We start from the raw sequence: 24,506 nt of genomic DNA, 5'->3' as shown, positions 1-24,506 counted from the left end.
AAAGGAAGCTAAGCAACCTATAAATTCCAGCAACTACACCACTACAGTCCGACAGAATCACATACACTTTTTCCCCCAACCCCTTCCTTCCATTTTCATTTTATCACCAATGAAATGCAGAGAGATTATTCAACAGAAACATTCCAATATTCACATGACAGCTATTTGGTAGCTGGACATTCATAAACAAGACGTCTGCATATAAGGAAGGCCTTAGTAAGGCAGCAACTTCCAAACACAAGAGTGCTCAGTGATGGGCAGGAACTCGGATCATCAACAGACAGCACCTGTTTTACTGTCCATCACTAAAAGAAAATAAATGGTTGTTACTCTCACTGCCTGAAATGAGTTTCCCTGGGTAAAATAATTAGGCATCAATTTTTATTCTAACTTATGTGTGTATGCACATCGGAGAGTTGAGTCTTGCTATGATAATTCCCCTGGAGTCTTTGGAAATTTTGCTTAAGAAGCAGTGACAGCATCTGGTCTGTGGGACAATAAACACCTCAAATCCATACAGGTTTTGAAGGCCGTCCATTCCTCAACAAATGATTTCTCTGTTCCCAGTGCATAAGCTATAGCATTAGTCTGATTTTTGTATCTTGCATTTATCTTCATTTGTATTGCCTGCCTTTTGCATAGATTCATAGCCCAGCTCTATAACCATCCCACCATGAACAATCCTGCCAATAAAAATGAAAAGCTATATAAATGTATTACTGTAGCAGTTACAACTGATTCATTGAATGGAAACAAACATGCAACCGTCTGTACTTCTCCATGTAAAACTAGTGAAAAAAATAAGTTAAGCGCAGAATTGAGCAGAAATATTCTGATTGCTGTTAAATTTGTGAATGTAGACATATGCTGGATATTAGCTTTTACTGTATTTTGCCTTACACAACTAATTCAAGGCTATTTGTTCAAATCCAAGCACATCGTCCTCAAATTAGAAGAAACAAGCAATGGACAGTCCCCAATTAAGCTCTTCAGTATGGAACTACAACCACTAGCCAGCATTTCAACTGTCTACAATAGGCTGTTTTCATTTTAATTTAAAAGGAATTGCTGGTTACTCTGGTTCGCTCTGCAATTATGGGCTTTGTTATTTCTTTGATTTTACTTTAGAAACTCAGCTATTAAGAATATCAGGCAATTTTGATCATCTTCATAATCCGCCCTCTAAACCTGTAATTGAGAACGGCTCTAACAGACAAATACAAGACCTATCAAATGTTATTAGAATCTATTGCAAAGAGAGGGTATGGGAAGAGAGAGTGAGGGACAGAAAGGCAGATTTCCTAGAGCACACTGTACCATGTGGGAAATTATATCATTTAGGAAAAGCATGATACAAATTTTTTTTCTCATTTTGTGTGTGTGCGTGAAGGAAAATAAAACATCAACTTCATTCTTGTCTACACTTCCTCTTCATAAAGCAAAACACCTGCTGTCTGCTGTAATAGGAGAAGGTTCTGGCTGTTTTGTGTACTGAAATGCTACCCATAAACAACAAAAGGCAGCATTTTATAGCATTCTGCCTATGTTATATAGTCCCCAACACTATAATATGTTCTCCAGTGGCCTAGATATCAGGGTGTAGATGAAGATCTTCAGTTTTTAATTAATAATACATAGTGCAGAATCTGAAAGGCTATCTATAATTTATGTATCAGTGTCTCAAAAGCAGTCATTCATACATTATATATTCAGACAGAAAATTATCTCGCTTTTATTTTCCAATAAAAAGTATATTAAGATGTTATTATGTACCCTCCAAAATGGAACAATGCTACCCAGAGCTTTATAGCTCTCAGAAAGGCCAGGTTCCACTGGGTTCTCTTTGCTACAAGAGGCTAAAGGTGCAAAAGCATTACTGACTGAGTATCTCCCAATCTCTTCTGATGGGCTTTTAAAAATGGTCAGGGTACTTCTTGGATACATGCTAATTTACCCATAGAGGGATGGATAATGTGAGAAAAAGAAGTTTATAAAAATGGAAGGAAACTATTTAACAATACGGGGCTTCCAAGCTGAGCTTAAGAAAAACTGATTATGGTAATATCCCAAAAGAGTCCTATAAAATAGGGGACCAAAAAAGTAATTTTTGAAGTAGAAGTTTATGCAAATCTACCGCTTATAAAGCATGTTTAATATTAAAGTAATTCTCATCAGGCTGTCCTATTTTCCAAGCACCCATCTACTTATGGGCACTTTAAAAAAGGAAAAAAAAAAAACCCACACTGTATATGCCAAACATGCAACTCTTAAAAGTTGCTTTCAATACTATATTTTCTCCTGCTCTCTAACAAGTTGAAAAACCTAAAAATTCTGTATTTTCTCTCCCTCTCTAGCAAGCCACAAAGCCTAAAATAATGATATCTACATGGTGCAAAGAAAGTCAGTGTCCATTATATCTTAGTCTTTGTTATACCACTTTTATGTGTAAAGCAATGTAGACAAGATGCCAGTAGAATCAAATGTCCTCAGGTGCTGGAAAGGTTCTGGGAGGTCCAGGAGTCTGACAGACCATCTGAACTCTCTTTTCAGTAGAGAGGGAAATTAATTATATTTACACTTGCTTTGCTGCAGCTGGACCAGAGTGGGTTTGGGACCAACCACAGTACAAGTTGCATTTTTTTCTAGACTTGCTCCTTTTCCGTGTTCTACACTCCTAAAAGACTGTTCACCTTTTTTTCCCCCTAAAGTATTGAAAAAATCCAGCCTAAACAGAGGTTTAGTCCAACTGAGATAAGAAACATTTTCCGGACTCATAAAGGCAAAGATATGATAAACCAATTAATACTTATGATGCATTTGAATGTATGGTGATTTGTATGTAGTGAGACAGTGAAGTAGAAGATCAGAATTCACAAGACAACTTTCAGTAAAGTGAAAAAAGGAGTATCAACCCACACAGAAAGAACACATAAAATATCATTTTTTAAAAGTGGATTTAAAGTTACCATCTGAATTTTATTTCCTCAGAGCAATATTATTTTGGAGAAAACAAAACAAAACAGTTCAACATGACCTACAAGCAAACAACCTAGAAGAGAAACATAAATCCTTGAGATTCATATACTTTACCTTCCTTCACAAATTCATAGAATCATAGAATGGTTTGGGTTGAAAGGGACCTTAAAGATCATCTTGTTCCAATCTAGACCAGATTGCTCAAAGCCCCATCCAACTGGGCCTGGGAAAGCCCAGAACACCCATAAAGAACCTTTTGAAGATTAGAAGGAAAAAAATTATAACTGGGCAGGAAGAAGCACACCGTGACCCAAAATGCCAGCATCTGTAAGATAATGTAAACTTGAGCAGGCGTTGTCCTTTCTGCTGAGTCCTTCTTCTAGAGGAGATATAGGCCCCATAAGAGACTGGTAAGTACCTACATAGATTCCTGTGAGGTTTGTGTTCCCCTTGACCTATGCAGATAGGTTAGGCTTGCCAGTGACTCACAGTGAGCAAGAAGAATCCAGATCTATCCCCTGATGGGACACAGAGGAAGCAGTTTTGTGTAGACATTGCCACAGAAGATCCACACCACCACTTCAAGACTTGCTGAGCACAGGATTGAAAGCTACTGTGAGTCTCTATCCACACAATCCTCCCACTCCTCTGCCCCCTGAAGAAAGACACAATTTTTGCAGTCCCACTCTTTCTACCAGTTTCTTGGATAAGCTTCATCTCTCTGGAGGGGTTTTTAACAGAAGCAGATTTTTCCTTTGCTGGTGTTTGCTCTCCTTTTTCATCACCAGGCTCAGTGTTGCCCTCCAGCAATCTCTTAACATACTCCCCTCCTCCTTCCCCTTGAGATTTCTTTTAGTGGAAGACTTACCTCACAGTACTGGAGACCTTGGCCATGAGTGGTATCCTCTGTATAGAGGTGACCTTGACCTAGAATGATAGTCACAACTCTGCCCTTTGCCTCTTCCAGGATACAGCTGCCATTGTCAGCAGGAATGAGCACAGGAACAACTAAATGAGAGAGAGTAGGAGAAAGCACGGCAAGAACCTGATTTTTGTCTTGGAGTAGGTGTACAAACATCTGGAGAAAGAAGCAGCACTATAGGGAGACCTGGACCTTAAAAATCCCAGAGTGCGCAAAAATACATGAAGGCAATTCAAAACAATCACTCTCCCCAGGTTTCTTCCTCCTAAATTTGGGTTGGACTTTTTTCCTCTCCATATGTTTATGTCAAAGTTTCTTTCAGCTGCTGCCATAATGCTCCTGCCCATTGAAGAATGTGATATAAACTTGTAAAAGTTTGTGCTTACAAGACAGAACAGCTGCTGCTTTGTTAGTGTGAAAACATACCAGAAGGGTCAGTCTATTTCCACTGGTGTCACATGAACTACCAGAACTATTGATAGATTTAAGGTATGTCCTCCACTGGTACTGGAACATGCACTTTTTTCACTACTCTGCAGCTACATGCAGTGCAATGTCATTTTGGGGGCAGGAGGATGTAAAATGAGCAAGTCTGAATGGCTGTAGAGCACTATCAAACATCCAGAACACAAGATTTGGCCTGAAGACAGCAAAACTCAATTTTAAAATACAAGCTTAGTCTATTTAACTGCATGTAGTTTGGCTGCTGAGTTGGCCATGAACTTAATAGAGGATGACTATTAATTACAATTTAACAGTGATGGATTGAGCAAGGAGAGTCTGCTGGTTTTGGTGTTGAAGAGTGCTGAGACCAGCTTGAATAAACTTTCTTGAATCACACCTACCAGAAGAAGTCGAAGAAAGGTATTTCCTGACTGAGGCAAACAGCAGCAGAGATGAGCAGGCACCGAGATGGAAGAGAGAGTCGGAAGTGTCAAGCAGCAGAAACCAAAGACCTGCTGACATCTCTTTCAGCAATAAAGCATCTTTTGCTGAGCAGGCATTACAACACATAACATAAAAATATATATGACTGACAGACAGTCACTCTGTACAGCAAAAGGCCAGTCCCACTTTTTCATGGTGGAGATTTGTAGCATTTACTCCTAAGGTTTGTGATGATCCTTCCCTTGGGTGGGGTTGCCCCTCAAGGATAACTCTCCAGGCTGAGAAAAAGAGATTTGCTCACGGTCCTTGCTATGGGTGAGTAAGATCAATCTCTACTTAACAAGCTACTTCTGATATTACTGATTTAATAAAAAGTGAACTATATTGGTTTTATTGTGTAGTAAAGAATTCTGACTGCAGGGTTTTTGTTCTTTTGACATTTTGTCCTTTTTACTTTTTACTATTTTGCATTGTTATATTTTTTTTATTTATTTTTACTCAATTATTATCATTAACAATTTAAATAAAGCATTCAGTTCATTAATAATTAATATCTGGTTTGCCATCCTTAATCCTGCAAGACAAAGTCATATAAAGGCTTCATTACACCTATATAATTCTTTAGACATAAACTTTGTCTGAATTTCACATTCAGTTCCGTGACACTGCACTACGTAGCTGGCCATTTGTGCAGGATGCACAATGCTAGTATTGCAGCTGTAATAATAATAAATAATTGCAGCTGTATGGACAGGAGTATGGAATCCACACTGCCAGCCAGATGTCCCAGCAAAATCTTGCACACCCCTCTAGCTCCAGCCAAGGCCAGTGACTGCATTTTAAGAATCATCCTATGTAAAAGCTCCTAAATTCAACTTCTATCTATATAACTCCGTACCATGACTCTAGGAAAGATACCAACAGCATCACTAACAGTGTTCTGCAGGCTCCAGACCAAGTGATTTTTTGGGATAAAAACATCAGCTACGCATCAGATTTTTCTTCACAAGTTTTTCTTTATTACGTTTTAAAGAACTGCTCCAGGTATGTTCATTAGCATCATTCCTCCTCTCAAATTCTTTCCCACTTTCAGGTTTCCTTACAAGCAAGTCCAGTCTTTTAAGTCTGGATGGGTAATTGCAGTTTCCTGTCTGAATTGTCTCACTCCTTTCTTCAATTCTTTTGTGAAGGACTGGCTTCAGTTTCTTCAGATCTTTTAAGTCAGTAAGAGGAAAAAGGATGCTGAGAGAAAAAATCTACTTTATTGCATTTTTCAGCCATTCTAAGAAAAAAAAAAAAAACTTCAAAAAGGCCCTCGAAAACCACATGCTCAGGTAAATATGAAAAAGAACTGTATCTTAGCAAATAGTTATCTGCAGTCAAATGGCAATGTAATATATGCTGAAATTGCTTCTGTAATAGAAACTGTTAGATTTTCTCATTAGTTGAAAAGCAAAATATTGGCAAATTAGACTGTAATTTCAGCAAAAATCTCTTAGGTCATGTAGTCTATTTCTTCTGTTCTGACAGGATTGAGCTGTTCATTTTGAAGTGTTTTCTGTAACCTATTTTTTAGTAACTCCAATTAAAAAGTGAGTAAGAACATTCCAGTGAAAGGTTCTTTATCATTCATTTGCCACCTGACAACTTGTCTTTGAAAACTACCACAAAGTACTTGAACTTTGTGCTACTAGAAAATATTCCTTGATAGACATTTTATTGTTTGTTTCTTTTTATATGGCTTCAATTGCATGTGAAAAGGAATTTCTTACTTGAAGAATAATGACTAAAATCTGGACTAAATTAATTCTATGGTCAGTGGTTAAAGGTATGAGCATTACTGTATTAAGAGGCAGAGGCTGTAAATCAACATTGTTTTAACAAACCATTACATTACAATAATTACATTGTGAAAAAGAACAAATAGCTCTCCACAAATCAAACGCCAAGATGGATAGTGTTCTATGGTTACTGAGAAGCAAATTATATCACCTCAGTTCTCTCAGGCACATTGGATCAATAAGAAGCAAGTGCTGACTATTGGTTGGGAACTACACATCAACTTTGCTCTGGTTTCATTATTGGATATTTCTCTTTGCAATCCCAAACATCAGTCAATAGCCTCATTGGTTTTAGATTTCCACATGGTGCTACCACCCTATTAAGTCATGGTAAATACCTTCCCTGTTTGCAATTTAGACATCTGTTATTTTTCGAGAATGCAATTAAAGTGTTGCCTTCATCTTCCACACCGTTCTTAACAATTAATTTTAGAGACAAGACAGTCATTACTCCTGTGTGGTTCAAGCAGTCACTACTTTGCTAGACATACTGGCAGATATTTTGCTAACTTGAAAAAAAAAAATTACAAGAAAAAAGAAGAATAACGCATAGGAGAGTGTATCCACTGGACCTGGAGGTGAGTGAAGAGGGAACAAACCTGACTTGCACCAGCCAAGAATGCAGCCCAAAGACAGTGATTAATCTAGGTCTAGCAAATCCAGCACATATACATCCAGTGTGGCAAAGAAACACACTGGTATTGGGGGTCTGAACTGACTTCAACAACTACTTACTGTCTTCCTGAAAATTCCTTTCTTTGCGTGTTGCATATGGTTAAGAAAACCAAGCTTTCATTTATGACCTAGCTTTATTTAAAATCCATAAGCAACTCTGTTGTCTATTTAATCAATTCAATCTACTTCTTTTTAAACATCCTGTTTGGCACTGCATCATGTTATTTATTAGTGATGCAGTTCTCAATACATATTTTCAAATAAAGGTCATCTTGCTGTATAGCATTATATTGGGGCATTGACTTTCTTATGCTGAAAACAGCATTTGAATTGGTTTCTAACCACAACATGATTCATTCAGTTTGTTACCACTGAAGGCTTAAATGTGGTAACCCAATTGATAGATTTTTTTAAAAAACAAAATCTTGAGGATTAATGTGACCTGCACATGCATACCAAAACATAAAACAAAGTAACAGGTAACTGTACATGAAATTATATTCCATATATAAGATGGGGACAGGGGGGAGGAAGGAGGGAAGAATTTTCTTTCTGCTCTCTGTTACGCCTGTAAAAAAAAACTTTAAAAATCCACATAGGTATATAATATATCTGATTTTTTTTCAAAACTACATCAAACTCTGTTGTGACCACTGAGGATGCTGTGGAAGGAAACAGATTTATATATATATATATAAGAATGAACTTACAGAATGACACAAATAATTTTCATTATATACTGGCAGTGCTTTTACGTTCCAGGCCACCTATTTTATATTCTCTTATGCTTCATCTGTGTCATTAGCCAATTTAATCATAGTGGTACTAGAGAAAAAAGCCATTAAATTTGTCTCAGTTCACCCATTTTTCCCTTAACTGACAGTGTTACTATGTACAGTAACTTTTTTTTTTTTTTTTTGGAATCATGCTCCATCCTAGACCTCCTTTATTTTTATTTTAGTAGGTGGGAATTTAGGTAACAAAAGGAAGGTTTCAAGCATTATTTTCTTGCTTTCTGAAAGCCATCTTGCAAACAGAATGGCACTCCTTATTCTTTTATACCTCTTCATAAGATTTAACCAATATTTATAAATGTATCATATACTTAGTTTCTCCTTTTTTCCATTAAATGAGTGGACACTCAGCTAAATCCATGTTAATTCCTGTAGTAACACCGGATATCGAAATGCAATATCTGTGTGCACAGACAGAAAAAACTAACGTGACTACACAGCATGAATCTAAAAGAACCCACTACATGCAAACCTCTGCTAACATACAAAAACTAACCATATCATCTCACATGCAATACTTCCAACTGCTTATGTTAGCATTTATAGTGATATTATCTGTATTGCAGCATAACCTAGGAATACTATGTATGGATTTTACAATGAAAGCTGCAAGTAAATTTAAGAGTTAGCAGTGAACAGTGAATAAACCTTTTACAAAGACTTCAAGGTGTTTAATAGACAAGAATTTGTTCAAATTTTAGCGGAGTTGTAGGAAACAAACATGTCATATGTGTAGGAAATTATACTGGCAATGTATAGATATTAATTATATCCAAACAAGAAGCCACTATTCCAACAATAGCAGTATATTCACAAAGGGAAAAACAAAAGCAGTATTAGCAAGAAATTAGTTTTGACAAGATCAGTGAGAATCCAAAGCTTAAAAGCATTTCAGAAGCATATAATTATCCCCAAATTAGTGTTATGAATCTAAGAGGTTTGAAGGTAAGATTATACCTCAAGTAAATTTATTAAAATTGAAGCTGAAATTCATACTGAGGACAAACAGATAACTTAAGCACAATACTGGCATCATTTTTCATGGTTTAACATGGATTTTTTGTTTGTTTTCCCTCTAATATAGTCCTGCTTCGTGACAAGCGCTGAAGTTGCTTAATAATTTAACTAGTTTTTCCTTGCCTAGAAACAGTGAGTGTTCTTACACCTCCAGCATGAAATATAATTTTCTGGGCTTTGTGATATATACAAAGTGCAGTCACTAGGACGTTGAAGAACTGGGGAAAGCTAATTCTTCTGCTGGACTTGTAGAGAAGACCTCAAAGCAGAGCTTCTTGCTTTTGGATTCTGCTGAAAGTTTTTCTTTCTATGACTAGTAGAAGACTTCCTGTTGCTTGGTTTAAAATCCGAGTAGAGCAAATTGTATTCTTCCTCTTAGCACTCATTTTCACAGTGCTGGCGTACTTTTCTTTCCTCTCAAAATGTAAATAGTTGGCCTATCAAGATTCCTTTTTGTCCCTCATCCTAACACCCAGGAAAACCTCCTAATTGTGTTTTGTTTTTTACTGGAATTGACAGAGTTCCAAGTTCCATTTTAGTTATTTTTATATTTAATTCTTGCTTTTCTTTTTATGAATTCTTATTTCTACAGTGAAGATCCTCACAGTTCAAATTGCTAAATCATCCCAACCACATCCAACCACATTATCTAACCCATCTTATTAGAAGCAGCAATTACTATTGCCATGGAAAAATAGTCAGATAAAGTATTTCCAAATGTTTTATCTTTGGCAGATTCCAGCCTCCATTATATGATATCTCATTCATGTTCATCCTGCACACAATTCAAGACTACGGACACTGTAATGCTTGTGTTCCATGTGTCCAAAAATACAGCACTGCAATGAGGTATTACCTAGATATCTGTCACTTCAATTAATAAAACTTTAAGGGAAAAAATGTACAGAAAGGGACAATGGGAGATATTCCAGACTCTTCCTGATGCATATGTAGACTGACGTGATTGGATCTAGTTTGGATTTTCTCTATGTCTATGTAGCAAGACATTTTCTCTGTGTGATAGGCCAGGCCAAATGAGAAATTCACCAAAATTACCAATACGTTAGCAAAAGCAACTAACTGAAAAACAAACAAACAAACAAACAACAAAACATAACAAATAAAAAACCCCAAACTAATATCTACCTGTATAATTACAGAAACAGGAGCAGCTCATGATGGTTCAGTTTTCTACATATTTTGGCTGGACACAGTCCCTGCAGCATGCAAAGCCTTTACAGAAGTAGTTCTCTTAAGTCCAGCCTCTTGCACATTTGTGGTTTGTGGTTGATTGCAAATTGTGAAGGTTTTGTCACACTGAGACATCTGTAAAGTCTGGATTTTCCTTTCTCTAATGCTGCTTGAATTCACTCTGCAGTCTTCCCTTCAGTTCAGGCAGAGTCTCTTAATTTTGGATACCCACATTCCTGAAAGGGGTTCTTAGCAAATTCACCTTTTGAGATCCTTAAAACCTTTTACAAGTTTCACTAAAATCAGCCAAAAAGCATTAAAGTTCAGGTAGGGAAGGTGAGCACAGGAGTTGAGATGGGCAGGAAGCACACACCTACGGTTGAACTGCAGTTTGAAAAGCTTTGCTTCCTTTGGAAACTAACTTATTTCGGGCAGTACTTTCAGTTTTCCTGTAATCCTATTTTATGGGGCAACTCCGGCTCCTTGTGGTGAGCCTGCTGGCCTTTATTTTGAACTCAAAAGACGATGCTACCTTGATTGATGTCCCCTGACTAAATTTGATAGCCAGAGCAGCAGTGAGCTGAAGTGTTTGCAGTCTCTCTCATGGGCCACTTGTCTCGCTTTTTTTTTGTTTTGATTTACTGCTCTTTGCCACGCCAAAAGATAAATATACGTCTTAATAATGTGGAGGAGCAAACCAACGCCGCACCAGAACACCTTCCCAGCAGGTGCCACGCTCCGGGGCACACCTCCCTGGTGCCTTCCGTCCTCGGTGGGCTTTTCCACGGAGGACGACCCGGTCCACCTGCTGCAGCCTCACACTGAAACCCAGCGCTCCGCGCAGCCGGGAAGGCTCGACCCCGCTCCTCGTTTTCTCCCCACAGAAACAACTCGGGTGGCCGGCGGCTCCCACCGCCGGGGTGTGTGGGTGTTCAGCGGGGCACATGGGGTGGGGCCGAGCGGGCGGCAGCAGCCGGGGCCAGCCCCGGCCCCGCGCTTCCGTCCCGGTGGAGGCGACCGGCCGGGACATCGCCCTCCGGCCGGGACATCGTTCTCCTGCCGGGAGAGCGCTCTCCGGGCGAGGGAAGCGGGGCGGCGGAGCCATGCGGCCGGCAGGTCGGTGCGGGGCGGCGCGGGGTGCGAGGGCGGGGAGGCCGCCCCGAGCGCGGGGAGCCCTGCTGGGTGCTCAGCGGGTGCGCACCCTGTGAGCGTGCCTGGTCCAAAATATTTATTTATTTATTTATTTATTTGTTTGTTTATTTATTTATTTATTTATTTATTTTTCTCCCCTTGGAGTTTCGGCTCGTGTCACCTGTTTGCGTGTTTTCATGGCAAATGGTGCCAGAGCTTTTACTGACTGTTTCGTTGACTGTGTTTACTGCTGTCCTTAGTGCCTCGGGACGGGTTGAGATAACTTTTCCTTGAAACTAGCCCTCGAGCGCAAGTGGTATCTATTAAGTCTGTTTACAGCCTCGAAATACCAATGTAACTTTTCTGAAGAGGGGGAAGTCTGGCGCTGAAAAGTTGGGAAATGAAAGAGTAAAAGTTGTATGAGCAATGTTAATTCGTTCCTACATGTATATCCATTCTGGGATAGCCTTAATTGGCTAATCACATGTTGTGTTATTAGTTAAAAATTGATCATCCTTTTCCAGTCAGCTTTCAGAAGGGGCTCCAGCCTGTACTGTACAGCAAAACTGTGTGGTGCTTCTCACAGAAATGTTTATTTCCTTGTTCATGCTTTTATCGGTGTTGATTGCATTATCCATGTGCTCAAAACTGTTAGTGTATATTCTGTTATTCCCTTGGTAGTACTGGGACGCATTATCCAATTGACTGATGGAAGAATTTTATGAAAAGATAAAAGTACTTATGAAGGTCTCATGTAAATCAGAGGCAGTCCTTAATCTGAACCAGAAACCTGTGACTCCTTGTCCCTGTGCATGTTCTTCCCTATCATGTTTCCTTATTCACAGAAATACTGTGTATTTACTGCTCCCATTTTCTTCACGTGTCTTTGCAAGGTTCAACACGACAAATCAAACCAGTACCTGCAGAACTGGGCACTTAGTAAAGGGGAAATGAAAGATATGCATGCAGGCACCAGAGGTTTCACTTGCTTGCAGCAAGGAGCTCAGCTTTATTTTTGTGATTCTTCTCTTAGTTGGGACAATATTTTATCCTCATTTTCTGAATGAGGAATCAAGAAAGAGAAGTCTGAAGTTCTGAGTCTGCAAAGGTGACTCAATGCTTTCTTCTGCTGTTCTGGTTCATAATTTAAAATCAGTTCTTCAGATGTCAAGACAGGTTTTTTGCAAAGTACCTTATATTTTGTATCAATTTATAATATCAGAGTAATCATATCAGATATCATCAAGTACAGCATTCTAATGACATACCATCACAAGCCATCTCTACCTACTACTTTCATTATACAGATTATTATTATTATTATATAGGTGAAAACACTCGTGAAGAAAGGCAAAGGGACTTTCTCAGCTGTTTTATAGTAAGTTAGTTGTAGATAAAATATCAAAACTCAGTACCGCTTTACTTTCTATGCAAGGCCGATGGCGACATGGGTGTGGTTATTTTACCAGTATCTAGCTTTTGATAGATAGGATTTTCTATCTAGATTCAACTTACAGTATTGTAGGCTTATTTAAAGGAAAAAACTTGCACACATGAGCAAAACTACGTTTTATAGCATTGCTAAATATGCCCCCACTATCCCAGTTGTTAGGCAAACTGGTATTTTCTAGATATGAACAGTCAGTTGTGTTCTGATAATCACAGAAGTTTGCTTAGTGATCATTCTGTATCAATGACAGTATACAACTGTGTGTGACCTGGGGACATCCACTTTAAAGTCTGGCTTTTGGTGAATAAAGGCAGTCAAATCCTGACTGTGCATGTGAAATAGCTGGAGTAATTGCTGAGTAAATATGTTGGAACACCAAAGAGGGATGGCTGGTTTCCCAGCTGCTCGCAGCCGGTTCCACACATTGGCAGGGGAACAAGTAACTGTGGGCTCATCCAGCAGAGGAGATGCTGGCCTTCTGCTGTCATCATTTGTCTCTGTCATTTTTTCATGTATTGAGTAAGCCTCATCCACCTGCAACCTCAGTGCATAAACCTGTCTCCAGTTTTACCACATCACCAAACCTTTCTTTCTACAGTGTAAAGAGGTCTGTTTTCTCCTAATGGAACATTAGCTGTGAGGTATAAAAGTTGCTTTAGGTGGATTGCCAAAGGCCTAGTCTAACTCAAATTTGAAAGCTGTTTGGGATGCTTGATGGGAGAGACAGGCTAGTTACTTGCCAATACCTTGTAGGACACCCTAGCCTAGATGAACTTCTTCATGCAAATTCTATTAAACATGCTGTAACAGTAGAGATAAAACATCTGTAATGTTGATGATCCTTGATGACATCTGTCCTCATTGGAGACAGGAGGCACTGATGGGATAACTTAATTGCTGTGCTGTGTTTGAGTTACTACTCCTCTCCACACTCTTGAATGTAAATATCTTCATTGAGATCTTTCACTATGTGCTCTTTATTTACACTGTGTACATTTCTGTCTCTCCAACTGCTGCTGGGGCAAAGTTTACCTGTCATGTTCTGGGAGGGAATAAACAAAAGTAATACTGGATTTTTGGTTTCTTCCCTCAAGAATTAGGGATTGCTTGAATTTTAGTAGCTTCACAAATTTTTCAAGTGCTTCACTTTTAGGGGGAAAAGAAAAGGTCTCAGACCATGATTTGGTTAAAAATCTAAGGGATCTCATGGTGGAGTTTTGAAGCAGATTCAGCAATAAGTAAATGTTCATACTATGAGCATTAAAATTACTACTAATAAAGTATTAGTAATTTAAGTATCAAAGAAGTGAGAAGTACCTTATAATTAGCACAAAGCTGTCTTTGAAAGTGTTGTGTTGCTCATTCAGATTCTACAGTTGAACGTAACAAGATGTTTGCCTTATGCAAATCCTTTCCTGTCTCCCTTCTGCTGCAAGCAGCAATTACTGAAGTTTGCATACAAGCAATTGACCACCCACATTCCACATTTGGAAAATTGTATCAGTGAGGTCACATTAATGGTGAAACCAAGCAGCGCTTTCAGTTTCTGAAAAGAAGAACGTTTGTGTCCAGGGAGTCAGAAACCACAGTGTGACTGTTTTCCTATCTGTGTATCTCTTGAAGTTTATCTTTAAGCATTTGGTCAGCTTACATACTCTTTTATTTGCTTGTAGGTAATAAAGAATGTTTTAGCTTCTCTAATAAGCTTAAGTACCCTAATGCAAACAGCAGCAATAGCTTGTGATATAATTATATCCTCCTGGGAGGTCCAGTCATTTCTAGCTATCATTAAGAAAATAAAGCTGCCCTGACCTTTTGTATAAATTAAAATCAGACTATTACTATGTGAACTGTGATAAACAACTAGGTGTTGCTAAACTTAAACAAAAATAGTAAGTTCAGAATAGTATTTCAAATAGTTTCTGAAACTTCCATGAAGGTAAGAAGGGACTCATGAATACCAAGATCTAAATTTTAAACTGGGATCTATTTCATGTGATGATATTAATGATTATTTAGTGTTGATTGGCTCCCTGCATAGTAAGAAACCAAGGCTTTGTATTAAGCCAGAGTATATAATTTATGCTGTTGCAGGACTGACAGTTAAAGCAAACTGGTCTTAGCAGTCTCATCATTACTTTGTTCTTCAAAGTTTCCAGAGGTATTGCTGAGTTTGGAAAGCACCCTTTTGCATTCAGATCACATGCTTAACAGCTGTAAATGACTTGAAACTTTATACAGGTGTTTATAAATAGCTGCAGTCTGTGGCTAGGGTTCATTTCTTCTTGTAAGCTTAGGGGTGATGAGCAGTCATTTTTATATGACCAGCTGCTAACTGATGAGCCTTCATTATGACCAAGGACTACATACTGTTTAAAACATATTTCCAACAGTAAGTATAATTCCTCCTAGTAGTGTTTTGAACTCACTTCTATGATAAATAAGAACTCTCAACGTATCTATAGGAAATGCAGTTACTGCCTGAGTATAGCATACTTGGAATATCAGTATTCGTGATACTCAATTACTCAATACTCAAACACTCATCAGAGAGCAGTGTTTTACCAGCTTTACTAGTATACCATCTGAGCACTGATCCAGAGCATTCAAGTTCTGAAGTACACAGGAATGTGTATTGCTGTTAGAAAAGGAAAGGAAACTCCCATCTTCGTTGCTTTTAATTGGAAAGAAAAATAATTTCAAAACCTACTGAACTTTTATTTTTGGCAATCTTTTTGATCATTTGTGCAGAATTTGGACACGGTGGTCATTTGCAATGTGCAATGCAGGGGCTTAACTTTCCTCTCCAGAGAAGTTCTTAGAGGATGCTGAGATGATAAATGAGATGTTTTTACAAGCATATGTTCCACATTCCCAGTGGTTGATGCAGTAGCAGGGTCCTCAAAACAGATACGAAGAGTACTGGGATTTTTTTTGGAAATGCTCTCTAGCATATCCAGTTGTCTAGATGTACTGCTGCATGAATTTTTTATTTTTACAGTTGAGATCTATATATCAAGTACAGATTCATTCTGCAGTGTTTAATTGTTATTATTGATAAATATGATAGTAAAATAGGGAAATCAAAAAAGAAAAGCAAGCCAAAGAAAACGTTTGAAATTGTTTTAAAATGTCATTGGTGATCTGTTGGCATTTTAAATGTTTCCCTTGCATGTACTGTGATGTGCTTGTGTTTGTGAAAGTGTGTATGTATATACCCAAGGATGTTCTTCAGAAAATGGATTGGGAATGTTCATAATTTCTGTGGCTTCTGTTTAAGAAATAGAGAATTCATGTAAGAATGTGAAGCTGAAATGCAATACCTTTGTCAAGTTTCAGTTTTCCCTCTGTACGTACTGGTCAACTTACTTCCAGTGAGTTGCTGAATCCTTCAGGTTTACATAGCAGAAAAAAAGAATTGAAAGTATCTTTCACCTTTTTTACTATTAACTTTTAGTAGATGTCTTTATTTCTTAATTCTTTTGTCTGTAAGAAAATTGTACCTCTGAAGTCTGTAGAATCTTAGAGCCATAGAATAGTTTGCATTGGAAGGGACATTTAAAGGCCATCTAGTCCACCTCCCCCTGCAATGAGCAGGGACACCCTCTGCTAGTTCAGGTTGCTCAGAGCCCCATCCAGCCTGACCTTGAATGTTTCCAGGGATGTGGCATCCACCATGTCTCTGGACAATCTGCTCCAGTGTTTTATCATCCTCATTGTAAAGACTTCTTCCTTATATTGAATGTAAATCAACCTCTTTTAGTTTAAAACCATTACCCCTTGTCCTATTGCAACAGGCCCTGCTAAAAAGTTTTTTCCCCACCGGTCTTATAGGTCCCCTTCAAATAGTGGAAGGCCTGCACATATTTCTTTCTCTTCTCTTTGCCCTGGTGATACATGCTTTAGCATTTTCCTTATTTTGCACATGAGTTTGGGGTGAGAAATTTGGAAGCAATGACGAGAGTGCATTCTTACGAGGTTCCTCATCATGCTCTCTCTATTTAGCAAAACCTCTAAAAACCATGAGGAAAACATCCATTTCATCAGCCAAGTGACTTTTCTGGCTGTGTCTGGTCTTTCTGTTGGAGAGTACCACAGCTTCTGTCCAGTCTGCATCCTTGGGTTTCCTTTCTATGGAAACCAACATCAGAAGAGAGGTTTTCCTGGATGTCTGAGTTTTGCCCTGATGCCAAGCTGAGGTGCAACTGAATAGTGCAACTGGATCTAGGAGCTAACACCTAATCCTAGATCCCCTGCTCTAGACATGAATAAAAGAATATTCTTACAAGAAATAAAGAGAATGTCAACATTAAACAACCCCACCCCTCCCCTCCCAAAACCTGAATGAAATCCTGCCACATATGGTTCAATTTGTGCCTAAACGTACTTTACTATTCAGGTTTCTCAGTGGTGGGGACATGCTGATTTCTGTCTCTACTAGCTCTAGCAACCTATTTTCCTGTCAAAATGTAACAAAGTAATCATATTTTTACTCACTATTTATTGTTATCTCTGCTTCCAAATAATAAAAAACAAAACAAAAAATAACCCAAAATCAAATCATAATTTTTTTTAGTTATTCTCTGCATGTGGTGAATGTTAACTCGTGAAGAATAAATAATTCAAGTTTGTTGACTGTAGGCAATAAAAAGTGGTGGGAGATTTGCTTTTCTTTTTTTAAATATCAGATTAGAGGTACAATTGAAAGAGTAAGCATTATTTATTTTCTAATAGAAAATATTAAAAATTCTATAAGCTTTGAGAAAAACAACAATGTATGAAACAGCATTTATGAATTAAACTTTTATGAAATTTAATAATATATGCTAAACATATCTTCACATAGTGAACCCTTTTGTTATTCATAATTTTCATTTATTCGTGAAACATTTACTGTTTAGATAGCTGAAAGTAAAAGACGTAGGATGACTGGAATGAATTGAACACAGTCAATTTAGAGCCATTTGAGGACTGAAAATAAAAGACTCCATGTTAAGTAATGCTAGTGTCCTTTGTAAAAATGAAAGGGTAAATACAGTACAGGCTTCAAAGCAGTTTAATGCTGATGTGATAGTGGGCACTAAATGAAAACAAGCAGTACTTTTACCAGAACACCACAAAGATGGTGTTCCTCTGATTTATTAAAAATTATTTGATTGAAAAGACTTAGGCAGTTGCTCTTTGTGAAATTATAATACGCATGAGTGACATAAAACAATTTTTTAAATTACCAAAACCATATGAACAACAAAGCACAGATATTTTCTCGCTTTGATTCTCTTTCCTTTAAAAAATATGAAATACAGTGGGAAACTGGTAGATATGGAATATTCGGTATAAACTCCTTCATCAAGTAGTGATTTCCCTAAGGTTTTGTTACTAAGATTTTTTTGAAATGTTTGCAATAGCACTCACATAATTCAGTTATGACTGAAGCATGTGGTGCTGGCCAGGAGTGTGTGCTTGAGCAGATGGATAAAAAAATCCTGAGAAGGTGGCCAGTATATCTAATGGTGTAGAAGCACACTGTGCCTCCCCAGAAAAACTTCTTGCCGGTATAAACTTAGTTTAGCTGAGCATTTTAAGAGAAAAGAAAAAAAAAGCCCTCTGAAAAATGACCATCTGATCATTATTTTTCAAGTGCATTTTATTTGTTTGAGGGAACTGAAATAAGCAATGTGATTTATGAGTCTCAGTTCACATTTACTACAATGCAAGGCCTTTCAGTAAACCACATAGACGGCAACATCTTTGCCAGTGTCTGATTAGTTTTAACTATGTCCAGAAAGTAAATTTTAGCTTAATCTTACTTTTAATATCTAAAGGTAATTTGCGTTTCAAATTCTTCTGACACTTTTTAAAGCTGGGCTGATATTATGAGAAAATTTAATAAAGATCGAATCAAATAATAGAAGTAGTCTTGCTTGGAAAGAATGTTCCATAGTATCTAGAAAATCTAATAAAAATGCATGAAACTCAATATATCTTTTTTCCTCCCTCCTTCCCCCCCCCAAGATGTCTACTACTATATATTTCACTGAGTCTCCAGTTGCTGTAGTGTTCCTAGCTGTAAACATAGAAAGCTAATTCCCCAGCTAGTGTATCTCAGAATAGCTGAAGGTAATCAACAAAGCCTTGTTGCTGTGCACTATTGAAGGAAATTTTGCCAGTGTTTTTAATCAAAACTTTAAGGTTTTCATACTTGTGTTTTGTAACACAGTAATCTTATCATTAAGACTTCCAAATGCATTTCTCTCCCTTATCAATTCTGTTCCCGGTTCAAGACTAACCATTTTAGAGGAGGACAAATCTAATTTGGCCTTGAATGAAAGTCTGTAATGATTGAATTGGAGAAAAAATATGAAAGTTTAAGCCAGATCCTACATTTAGCAGTTTGGAAACAGAAGAATTTTCTGCTTACAGGGTACGTTCAGGACTGTTTCATTTTAATTTTCTCGTAGAGCTTTTGCCAAGCTATTGTCAGTTGGTTTTCTAAAACAGTTTAAAAACAGCTGTGTTTCACTGGCAAAGTAGCAGCCTGTATTTCAACACTGAGGCTTATAGAATTCATAAAATGGCAATCCATGTTTTTGTATTTTAGCTTGCAAGTATATAGTGTATACCATAACTTTTGGACTCCCACATGCTGTTAAGTCTATACTATTCGTTTTGGATGATGTGTATAATAATGGATAATATTCATTTTGTACGCAACCTGCTCTTTAAAATATGCCTTAAATATAATATCACAAAAATGCAGAACTGTCCTTTCAAACTGTGACAACTCATTCATAGTATGTAACATTTCAGAGACTTCTGTGAAAAGCTAGTCCTTTTTATCAGAAATCAAGGGTTTAAATAACCATACTTAAAATATTATAAAAGTAAAATATACCATTTTATTTCTCTCACCACAATTATTTCACAGATGAGCACTGTAAAATTTAAATTGCCAAAATGTACATGCTCTCCCCTAAACAATCTGTTTTGCTTAGTAGGCTGAAATCGAGTTTTCACACTCATGTAGCAAAAAGCCAGTACTGGATATGGTAAATGTTTGGAAGAAGGAGAACATACGGAACTTCCAGTTGGTTTGTTTCCTGGACGCATGCCATGTGGTCAAAGGCAGTACTAGTTACACAAAACCTTTCTGCAAGGGCTCTATGCTAGAGAGGGGCCCAAAGTTGTTACCCGGGTAGCTCTCCAATTTATTCTTATTTTGGGACTGGTACTAATTGGAGAATTTATTTTGCAGGGGGGAAAGATGATTCCATGTGTTAAAGATCTACTGAGGAGATATGCTTACCGGGAAAATGTCTTTTGAATCTCATTCAAGCTGTAGCAGTATCTGGGCATTGCAGTCGATTTTGCAGCCCCGTGGGTGAATTGTGTGAAGACAGGTTGGCATTCCTTTAACTAACTTTTCTTTATCTAAAGGACAGAAATAATGTAATTTGTTTTATGGCTAATCTCTGAAATCTTTGTCTTAAGGTGGTAGAGAGAAAGCGAAGGTGGGTTTAATATAGAGAAGTCAGCCTTCCACTGAGATTGTTCCTGAAAGTTTTATTTAGCTTTGTTTTCTAACTCACTATTACCTTTGTCATTGCTCATTTTATGAAGCTGCACATTTATTTAATGATTTTCTACTTCATTTACTTCCTTCTGTATGCATCATTAGGATGAATGCTGTTAAAAAGATCAAAACAAAAATATAAAGTGGTTGTCCAACACTGATGGGAGATTTGTCTTGTGTTTTGTTGTTGTTATGGTTGGGACTTTTTTGACTGTCATGTATTTGTCAGAAAGGGACAAAAGAAATGAGCTGAAACTGGAGGATACTTTCTCCTACAGCCTCATAGCTTCGACATATTATACATCAAATAAAAACTGCTTCTCACATTTTCTTGAATTTCTAGATGAATGCTCAAGTAAATGAAATGCATTAAAAATTGATTTTAAATTAGTCTGCAAAAGCAGGAGAAGATCAAGCCCTTTGAATTATGGGATTTCTGAAGTCCTCCCTCAGTGCTGTGCTGACCTGTGGCAAAGGGAACAGTGGTTTTAGAAACCTAAAGAAAGCGGGTGAGACACTGGAACAGGTTGTCCAGAGAAGTTGTTGATGCCCTGTTATTGGAAGTGTTCGCAGCCAGGTTGGATGGGGCTTTGAGCAACCTGAAATAGTGGAAGGTGTCCTTGCCATGTCAGGGTATTGGAATTAAATGGTTGTTAAGGGTCCCTTCCAACCCAAACCATTCTGTGACTGCTCTAAGAGAGTTCTACCAGGCAAATGTCATGTGTGAATGATAATCTGTAATTTAGCAATTGCTAGGATGTCATCTATGGTTAACTCGGTGTATTTGATCACACTACAAATGCAGGGAACAGAGAAATCTCAGAGCAGAAATTACAGTAAATGGTGATATTTATTGATAAACATCATCTGATGATCAGTGTCTGCCAAGTCCCTGGTGTACAAATTACACTACTTAATGTCTAAAACACTTTTCTTGTTTTATACATCAGTGCTACAGTGTGACCTTCCCAGATCACAGCAGCTGGAATCACAGCAACTTACCCAAAATGTTATTGCTTGCAAATTAAGTGCTTTTTGTTTTGTTGTATATGCACTATTTTCTGAGATATGTTCTCCTGTGGTAGAGGTGCATGTAATGAATTTCACAAGACTGTTTCCCCTAGCACTAATTAGTGTCTGCAGAACATGTTTTCTGTTCTCTGTTTCTTATGTTGAAGGAATTAGAGATAAGAATTTGTGGGAAACTGAAGTAACAATGGAATCAAAGGTGACAGAGAAAAAAAAACAACAGAAGGCAAAAGAAAAAGCAAAGACTTTGAATTTAAATGAGCAGAGTTTAAATGTGATCATAAATCCAGAACTGCCCGGGCTAAGTCAGGATGGGGATATCTAGAGAGATCCTGATAAGAGAAAAACTGGCAATTAATAAAAAATAAAATAAACAGGAGGACACTTTGGTTTACCCTAACACTGACATTTTGAAATTAATTTTTCCTTTAACCTTTCCTGTTTATGAACCTATAGTTGTAGTGACAGTGTAAGGGAAGGCTTCAGGTGATGATTGTTTCTAGTAGCAATAGCATCTGTTAATACAAACTTGATACAGCTTGCTCAGGTTTTTCTGTGACCCTAAAGACTTATTCCACAGCAATCATAAAAAAGTAGTCTATTACTCAGCTCTTTATACTGTCTTTATGATGTATTTTTCTCTTCATGATTTGTTCATGTCTAAACCATTTCTGAATTACCCGGTTGTTTTCTGCTAAAATCTACCACAGGTGTGCAGAAGTGACTGTAATGACATGAAATTTTGCCTCATTGTAATTGTGATAAAGGACGAGATCTACCTTGAAATGGAGAACTGAGTTCTGACTTCTGTATCCCGTGTTTGTGTTTAGTCTTGTTCATTAGAAATGAACCTGCCTGTCTGTAGATATTCAGCTGTGTGTATTCATAGGACAGGTCAGAGTGAGCCTAAACAAGGGAATAAGGCCATATCAATTAAAGAGGAACAGCTTTTTGGGCATAATGTTAGATTTGTAAGGTTTAATGGTCAGGTATCTTTCTAGTCTACCTGTGCCTGGTCCATGCAGTCAGAGGTACCCCAGGAACTTAGTTCACTCTGTTCCCGTTATCATTGTAGGGAAGGCCAATGGAATTTCTTTACCTAGAAAGCCAACAAGATCAACCCTAAACTCACCCCATTTGTAGAAAAATTGTTCCTCTCTGTAGAACCTCATTTTACCCACTCCAGACGTTACTAAGCTTACTAGGAAGGATGAAGATGTGAGGGTTGATTTTATACAGATAGAGCAAGTGTTTTCACATACAACTTAGCAATTAGCAACAGAAAGCATGTAAATGGTGAAAATAATCTTATTACGTGCCAGTTAAATAGGCCTCTGAAAATAGAAGTGCAGCCACTCCGCTGGCTGGTATGGTGGTTGCAGGAATGTCCTGTGTTTTAGGATAATTGCTTTAATTGAAACAGGTGTGCCACAGTGCTGCAGCAATTTTTGCTACTTTCTGATCTCACTGTAAAATTTGCCGGTGGTTTTTATAATTTTCATTTGCATTACTGGAATATCTCAGAGAAGCAACATGACTGCTTTGAAAACATTTTCCATTATCTGCAAGTAGTTCTAAAGTGCTTTCTACTGTCCTTCCTGCGATGAATGCATTTTGGCTTGCTTCAGGGGATTTGCCTTTCAGAATTCCAGCAACCAAGAGCTGGAGTTGCATTTTGAGAGACACATTTACTGGATGTGTGCGAGGTGTGCTGGCTGGGAAAATCAACGCCTTCTGGGTGGGTGAGGGGCAGTTCTTTGTGCCACTGATTAGTGCTGAATTAAATGTTCTCGCTTTGTTTCCAAATGTTATATTGCAGGGGTTGTTTGAGGTGCTAGTGAAACCTTTTCCATCGTTCCTTATTATATGACTGTAAGTGATCAGGGCAAGCAATGTGAAGAGATGAATGGCTGAATCTCTATGAAAAAGATTGCAAAGGGGCCAAGAGAGTAAAGATCTTTAGTTTCTGAAGTTTCATTTGAACTAGTATGTGTGCTTGCCATTCTCATCCTACATACAGCCCAAAAAGAAATGAATCTTCTTGAGATTAGAAGAAAATCTCTGAGTAAAAATGGGAGTCTGGGTTACTTTATGCCTCCTTATGTTTCTCATGATTATACCCATTTTTCTTGATTATACACAGTTTTTTCCCTGAGTGAACAACAGGGAATGACATTGTTACTCTCCAGTACCCTAACTGGAAAAGATTCTGGATGATCCTGAGAAAGATGGTGTTCCATCTTTCAGTTAAAACTTGGGTCAACATTGATTTTCAAATGTCACTTTTTTTTTGTTTTTTACCAAAGCATCCTATGGCAGTGGGACTGTAGAGCCAATTTTTGAACCCTAATTGAAATCAGCCTTGTTTAAGTCAAACAAAGTATGTTAATACTGAGTTTCTAGAAACAACTGTAGTAAAATGCAGATATCTAAAAGTAAAGCATATAATCTACAAACCTTCACAAGCCTCTACAAATCTACAAGGCCTTTAAAAGGCAGGGAATAAGCTCACAACTGTGACAGTGTTATTCTCAAAGACAGGTGTTACCAGCTCCTTCTTGCGTACTTCTAAGCATGCAGAAACTATCTTTTAAAAGATTGCAAGGTTCATAAACTGAGGTACCCGTTTAAGAGTAGGTATTGGCCACTAATATATTTGATTTGTTTCCTTTGCCCTCTGGATGTGTTTGGTGCATTGCAGAGTTCTGGAGATTTCCTTTCACTCTCTGATGTACTTGCTTTTTGTTTTTTAATGCCTCTACTCCATACTGTATCTTATAATTGTTGCCACAAAACTCGTGTTTTTTTGCCTTGTATATGCGATTTCTTGATTCCTTCTAGGTCACAGTAGTCTGCAAAGATGTTCCTGTCTCACTTGGTTCTCAAAAGATTCAACAGGTTTTTTGAAGAGGCTTTCAGATAGCATTTTTTAAGAGTTGTGCTTTCATGGGCAGCCACACACCAATAACTACAGAATAGTTTTGCTTGTCAGAAGAACACTTTCAGGTTATGGATGACT

At 37.8% G+C, this 24,506-nt stretch overlaps 1 protein-coding gene across 1 annotated transcript in view; it reads left to right on the top strand.

Moving 5' to 3' along the window:
- The first annotated feature begins 10,986 nt into the window (after window positions 1-10,986).
- BANK1 (B cell scaffold protein with ankyrin repeats 1) overlaps window positions 10,987-24,506 on the top strand; it is a 132,163-nt gene continuing 118,643 nt past the window's right edge. Inside the window, exon 1 of the mRNA XM_050338795.1 lies at window positions 10,987-11,497. Coding sequence (XP_050194752.1) covers window positions 10,987-11,497 — 511 coding nt within the window. The remainder of the gene's footprint in view (window positions 11,498-24,506) is intronic.

Source organism: Myiozetetes cayanensis, unplaced genomic scaffold, assembly GCF_022539395.1.
Source record: "Myiozetetes cayanensis isolate MyiCay16 unplaced genomic scaffold, myiCay2020 scf7, whole genome shotgun sequence".
Classification (NCBI taxonomy): domain Eukaryota; kingdom Metazoa; phylum Chordata; class Aves; order Passeriformes; family Tyrannidae; genus Myiozetetes; species Myiozetetes cayanensis.
Note: the sequence above shows the minus strand (reverse complement) of the source record. Positions and strands in the feature narration are given on the sequence as shown.